This window comes from Notolepis coatsorum, assembly GCF_963971535.1.
Source record: "Notolepis coatsorum genome assembly, chromosome: 16".
In the NCBI taxonomy this organism is placed as follows: Eukaryota; Metazoa; Chordata; class Actinopteri; order Aulopiformes; family Paralepididae; genus Notolepis; species Notolepis coatsorum.
Window position 1 is genome coordinate 34,645,112 of NC_140180.1, and position 7,277 is coordinate 34,652,388.

General features: G+C 45.1%; 1 protein-coding gene across 1 annotated transcript; it reads left to right on the forward strand.

The window, feature by feature from the left end:
* Positions 1-1,567: 1,567 nt before the first annotated feature.
* Positions 1,568-1,744, forward strand: LOC311243246 (small ribosomal subunit protein eS27-like; the record flags this gene model as incomplete). Its single annotated transcript, XM_084332394.1, has 1 exon — positions 1,568-1,744. Exon 1 carries the CDS (start codon positions 1,586-1,588, stop codon positions 1,742-1,744), a length of 159 nt encoding a protein of 52 aa, XP_084188520.1. The 5' UTR covers positions 1,568-1,585.
* Between the last annotated feature and the right edge of the window lie 5,533 nt (positions 1,745-7,277).

Here is a 7,277-nt window from a genome sequence, read left to right on the forward strand (position 1 = left end):
ATTGAGGGGGGGGGGGGAGACACTGTACAAACAAACAAAATTGTACATTGGACTATTGACAAAACCATACTAGGTAAATGACTGTACATTGGAGGGGGTTGGGTAAGGATATTTACATGCTGCTCTCCAGTGTTCTCCAGCTCCTCGCACCTCTTGGCAGCCAGGATATGGACACATGGAATGTAAACACTATTATTAGTACAATTAGTACAACACATAAGTACACACACACACAGATTGCTATCTGAGAAAGTAACGTAACGTTAGTCTACTATATGTGAGCCGGCTACACCATTTGCCATGTACTGTATAATCTGTAGGCAAAAACGTACTGCATATAAACGGCTGATGACTCATTACTTCCTATCACGTTTGAATAATGCTGTAAAGTTAAGTAAAAATGCATTTCAATAGTAATGTATATTAAGAGCTTACCGATTGAGAGCTAAATCCACTGCCAACAGACGAGACGCGATATTTACTTCCTCTGCCTCTCTCTCAGTTTGCCGAGGGCGGAGCTCGTCCAGCACGTTGTCACCAGCTGTATGAGAGCGCCCCCGCTGGTCATTGTTAACATTAACCACACAAAACGGCGTCAAACCGGCCGGCAAACAGCTGTTCCATGACTAATTCTGGCTGGATCGGTAGTCAGGTTTTAATCGTCATTTCTTTTATTAGCGATATCCATTCATTTTCATCCAACCTGATCGTTGGGAATGGGTCTGAGCTCGCAAAAGGGCAAATACCACCGCCTATCGTCTCCCGGATGGTATTGCACATCATTGGATTGGATTGGCTGGGACTGTGCATCAAAAAAATAAGTCCGGTCCAGGTTTTACTTCTCGGGCATGCAGCTGGATACCATTGCATTGAGTCCCCCCACTGGGAGCATCGTGGATCATTGTGTTTTGGACTATAACGTTGGATCAATGGACGCGATCGATATTTGGAATGGCGATCAGGAATTGGATTAATCTTTTTGCATGACATCAGATGTGAGGTAAGGCCTTTATGTTACGAATCTTGGGGTAATCAGATGTTCCTATCACCCCGCTTCTCTTCGTACATGAGGACACATATACTATCGATAATCTAGCGTTTATTTGAAAACGATTCATAAATCAGCCGAAAAATTACAACGTGTTTTGTGTATTCCACTAAAGGGCTATTATCGCAGATTTCTCTGGAATTACTAGAAATCTCCAAAACTATACTCGTATTCAAAACGGTATAAAACGGAAATGTACCGATGAAAAAACGATCTGTTTCGTACATGTTGACTGCAAGCAAGTCATTGATAAGCGACGGTTGTATTAGACCCATAGCCATAATTAAAGATATAGTTTAAGCGTTCGCAAATATCCCCGTCCTCCCATTGACTAAAGCACTGGCACAGAAAGGGCCATCAGCAGAGGGTGCTGTTGGCCCGGAATGAGTTAAGAGTAAAACTGAAAGGATCAAAATAATTGTCAAAGTAGCAGTACAACATCTGAATATGAAGGGTCTGAAATGGGAGGAAGTAGAAAGCGAGCTAAACAAGGGGATTGTGATAAACCAAGAAGTCCAGAGTCCTAACTCTTATTTCATGGATGTGAAATGTCCAGGATGCTACGAGATAACGACGGTGTTCAGCCATGCCCAGACAGAAGTGCTGTGTGTGGGCTGCTCCACAGTCCTCTGTCAGCCCACAGGAGGCAAAGCACGTCTCACAGAGGGGTGCTCATTCAGGAGGAAGCAGCACTAGCTGCACTCCATGATGGTGAACGGGAGAGTAAAATTACTGCAAAGTAAGGCAAGGAAAGAAAGTGTTGATTTAGTGGATGCATTTTAAACGAACAGGACTGATGGGACAAATAGGACAAAATGGACATTGTAGGAGGTAAATGATACCAGAAGATGGCACTAATGCAATGTCAAGGATGCAAGCTGCCGTTAAAACCAAAAGAAGAAGAAGAAGAAGATGGCAGACTACTCCAGGGCGGAGGTCTCAGACAGCATGCTGTGCATACTCTATCGACAACGTTAGCTTCAGTTTCATCCTCCAACTTCATCATCCATTTATCAATCTTCTCCTCCACTGCAGGCGCAGAGGTCAACTCATCTGGGGGCTTCTCAATGCACCACCCCCCCCCCCCCCCCAGTTAAGTGCCTCTTTTTTTTTTAACTCGCTTGTGTATGGTTGGTTGCTAAACTGAGAGCAACAAGCCACTGATAAAGGTTCCTCCAATCCTCCACTAGGTGAATTGACTCTGTGACTGTGAATGAGCTTCATTGTGCATGCCATTGTGTAATTACAGGCATTTGTTTGAGTGCATGTTTAGCCTGTTGTTGTATAACAGTAAATGTATAATCCACCTTTGTGGATGGTGCTTTACACCCGTTACTTATACATTTTGCCTTTTGGCATTTGGCAACTGTGTGTAAACGTTCAGCCATTTTGGCTCTTAGAAACTGTGTGTTCAAGATTCGGCACAAAGCCTATTTTCTAGTGTGAGATACAAGATACTTGCCAAAATAAGCAGTGTAAATGCTTTGTTGATGATGCCGTCTACATGGACAGCATCATGCATGTGCACCCTGCAGTTCAGCGAGGCAGCCGCCATACTGGCAGTGTGGACCAGGCCTAACTCAATAGTTGGCATACATTTTCAAGAGCGTATGTTTCAAGTTTCTTTATTAGTTGTCATACAGAAGTACAGAATACTTTTATACAAAATGCTTCTTTCTGTTACACTCCAGGGACTGTGCTAGACAAAAATAGATACGTATAAAATAAGTATAGCAGTATAAAATAGAAGTCAAGTACGTAGACAAAAGTTCAGTATATACATATATAAAATGTACAATGCAGAGTAGAAGTAACTGAGTTACAATACAATATACTATACAGTACAAAGCAGAAATGGGATGAGGTACAATTTACAGTAAGGTGTAATGAGGTATGGGTTGTAGTGCAAAATCTTTACCAATAAATATAAAGTGTGTTTAGGTGTTCTAAAGTGGGTGCTGCAGTGAGTTGTTTGTTTAAAGTGAGTGTGTGCGTGTGGATGTGTGTGCTGTGAGTGCATTTGATGGTTGTTACATAGTGTTATTGTTCGTTGAGCATCCTGATGGCCTGGGGATAGAACCTTCTTCTGAGTCTCTCTGTGCTTGCCATGAGACTCCGGTATCGCTTGCCTGACCGCAGCAGTTCAAAGAGGCAGTTGTTTGGGTGGCTGGAGTCTTTGATAATTCTCTTAGCCTTACCCATGCACCGCTTGTTGTAAATGTCCTGGAGAGTGGGAAGCCCCCCTGCAATTGTGTGTTCGGCTGAACAGGCCACTCTCTGTAGTCTGCTACTGTCTTGTGCGGTGCTATTCCCAAACCAGGAGGTGATATTGCCAGTCAGGATGCTCTCTATTGTGCATGAGTAGAAGTTCTTAAGGATCTTCTGACTGACTTGGAACTTCCTTAGGCGCCTGAGGAAGTAGAGGCGTTGCCATGCCTTCTACACAACACTGTCAATATGTGGTCCATGTCAAGTCCTCGGATATGTGGACTCCGAGGTACTTGAAACTGTTCACTCTCTCAACCAGTGCCCCGTCGATGCTGAGGGGGCTGTAGTCCCTGACCCCGACCTCCTGAAGTCCACAATCATCTCTTTTGTTTTGCTGACGTTCAGGGAGGGGCAGTTCTCTTGACACCACTGCGACAGATTCTCTACCTCTTCCAGGTAGGCCCTCTCATCGTTGGCAGAGATCAGGCCCACCACTACTGTGTCATCAGCAAATTTGATGATTGTGTTGTTGTTCCGCTGTGCCACACAGTCATGTGTGTACAGGGAGTAGAGGAGGGGACTCAGAACACAGCCCTGGGGGGCCCCTATGTTGAGCGTGATGGATGAGGTGCAGTTGCCTGCTCTTACCACCTGGGGTCTACCTGTCAGGAAGTCCAAGACCCACTGGCAGAGGTCATAGTTCAAGCCCAGGTCCCTGAGCTTGGCTCTGAGTTTGGAGGGGACTATGGTATTGAATGCTGAGCTGTAGTCGATGAACAGCATTCTCACATAGTTCCCCTGCCTCTTGTCCAGGTGTGATGCTGCTGTGTGCAGCACATGGGCTATGGCATCCTCCGTGGACCTGTTGGGGCGATATGCAAATTGCAGGGGGTCCAGGTTGATGGGGAGGGAGGAACAGATGTAGCCCTTCACTAGCTTCTCAAAGCACTTCATGGCTATGGAGGTGAGAGCTACAGGATCAAGATGGCGCTGCATAGTCCGGCCGCCGTTCTGTTAGCTCCGTTGAGACTGTGCTTGCTTTTGTTAATTTTTATAGTTTTAAGAGTTTTATTTGTACCAACTGTTGGTGTGTATGACCGTCAGTCACTCATTGACATTGGATTAAGGAAAACTTACCGACTGGATTGCTCTCTGGATCGGATCGCTGAACAACAACAATGGCCAGCTGAGATCCTTTGTTGCGGCCCACGCAAGCAAGGGGGGAGACGGCGAGGAAGGAGAGCCGGCGTCCGAAATGGACTGAGATCCAGGCGTCACAGAACCACATTGCCCAGCATATTGTTAGCCAATGTGCAATCAATAGGAAACAAACTGGACGACATCAGAGCACGGATTCAATTCCAGAGGGACATTCGGGACTGCAACGTCTTTTGTTTCACCGAGACTTGGTTGACTCCGGATGTCCCAAACCATGCAATAGAACCGGCAGATAACTTCCTCGTTCTCCGCAAGGACCGAACGGCAAAAGAATCACTAAAGACGAGAGGAGGCGGCATAGCTTTCATGGTAAACAAGGAGTGGTGCGATCCATGCAACGCAAAGGAATTGTCTAACCACTGCTCCCCAGACCTGGAGTTTATCACCATCAAATGCCGACCTTTCTTTCTTCCGAGGGAGTTAACGTCCATCATCCTGATCGGAGCGTATATTCCACTACATGCAAACACTGGGGTCGCACTCTCGAAGCTACACGATGAGGTAAACAAACTACAGACAGCTAATGTTGACGCTGCTATTTTTGTTCTGGGCGATTTCAACAGCGCAAGTCTTAAAAAGGTGTTGCCGAATTTCTATCAGCATGTGACCTGTCCCACCAGAGGCGAGAACATATTAGACCATGTATACTTGCAATTTAAGAATGGGTACAAATCACAGGCTCTTAGTCCATTCAGCAAATCGGACCACGCAGCCATCTTTCTTTTGCCAAAGTACAAACAAAGTCTCAAGCGTGCGCCGGTAGTATCGTGAGAGGTTAAGCGTTGGACTGTGGAGTCAGAGGAGACACTCCAGGCTGCACTTGAATGCACAGACTGGAGTGTGTTCCGTGATAACACAGCCAATATTAACGAATACACTGAAACGGTGCTTGACTTTGTCTGTACTCTGGTAGAAGAAACAATCCCCTCTACCACAATTAGAGTTTACCCAAATCAAAAGCCCTGGGTAGATAAATCCGTCCGTGAGGCTCTGAAAGTGCGCACCTCAGCCTACAACGCCGGGCTTGTGACAGGCAACATGAATGACCACAAGGTGGCGAGATACAACGTCAGGAGAGCAGTAATAGAGGCAAAACGGCGTTACAGGGATAAAGTTGAACTTCAGTTTGAACAGGCTGACTCTAGAGGTATGTGGCAGGGCCTCAGAATGATGACAGATTACAAAGGCACCTCCCTCAAACTGAACAGTGACATCTCCTTAGCAAATGATCTCAATACCTTCTATGCGAGGTTTGAGGCTGTGAATAAGAACACCAGCCTACAAACCACTGCAATGGAGGGGGGGGGGGTGCTGCTGATGGAGATTCAGTGTTCAGGATAACAGAACATGAGGTGAGGAGGACCTTTAAGACAGTGAATATCAGGAAGGCAGCAGGACCGGACGGCATTCCCGGCCGCGTCCTAAAAGTCTGTGCCGACCAACTGGCCCCGGTATTCACTGACATATTTAACCTGTCTTTAGAACAGGCTGTCATCCCCACCTGTCTGAAGAAGTCCACCATCTTCCCTGTACCCAAAAAATCTACGCCCGCTTGCCTGTTCCATATCGGTGCATATACTGGTCCTCTCTGCCAGAGTGGCGAAATAAACATTGGTATCTGTTTATCTTTAAGGCCATTGCTGTAAGCTTTCCACCTTGTTGCTAGATTGGAACTATGTCTGCCATGCTCAAATGACTTGAAATGGCTTAGTTTAAGGTCCCTAGAGTGCAGACTGAGCTTGGAAAGTCAGCATTTTGTTTCAATGCCCCACCTTTGTGGAATAATAATAATAATAATAATAATAATAATAATAATAATAATAATAATAATAATAATAATAATAATAATAATAATAATAATAATAATAATAATAATAATAATAATAATAATAATAATAATAAACTTTATTTGTATAGCATCTTTCACCTTTCAGAATTTCAGCCCAAAGTGCTTGACAGAATAAAAGCATTTAAGAGATGTGCAATTATTTTATGTTTATGGACTCACTGTCCCCTTCTCAGTTTGTAAAATTGTTTTTAAATTAGTTTAATGCCCTCAATTTGTTTGACGCACACAGTTTAAAACCTGAGTCTTCCCCGTTAGATGGTCATAAAACATTTTAGTTTGAAGTTACTTGATTTCTTTTGTCCGTTTTAATTGATCATTCATTTAGTTCCATTGTATATTATCCTGTGTTTTTTTTTGGTATTTCTTGTATATTGTTATCCTGGCTTACAGTCATCCACAATATGTTGCGCTGTCGTTATCAGTGTTCATCATCTCAATAGGGAAGGATAAGTTGTTTTCAACAGACTATAACTTTGGCGGCTAAGTGGCGCAGTGGGCAAGGCGCTCGCCACTAATGCAGGAGATGCTGGGTTCGAGCCCAGCTCTCTGCATTGCTACCAGCTTGGCTGGTCGTTCATACTAACGCAATTGGCAGTGTTAGGGGTGGGAAGCTGGTGGGTGGGGATCGGACGTTGTGGACAGCAACTCCTACAGGTCGGTTGGTGCACCTGCGCAGCAGAATCAGTAAGCGACGGGGGCGGCGTGTCCCTCCCACGCAGACCCTCGCCGCTGAGAGATCACGCTGGGCAGGTGAAAAGATGCGACAGCTGCCTCCTAGTGTACCGGAGGGAGCAAGGCTTGGTCCACATTGCAGCCGGCCTGTGGGAGGCATGGCCTAACAGCGTTCGAGACAGGGGAGGGTAGAATTTGGACGATACGAAATTGGGATGGGAGAAAAATTGAAAATGGTAGAAAAAGTAGATAAAAAAATTAAAACAGACTATAACTTTAACT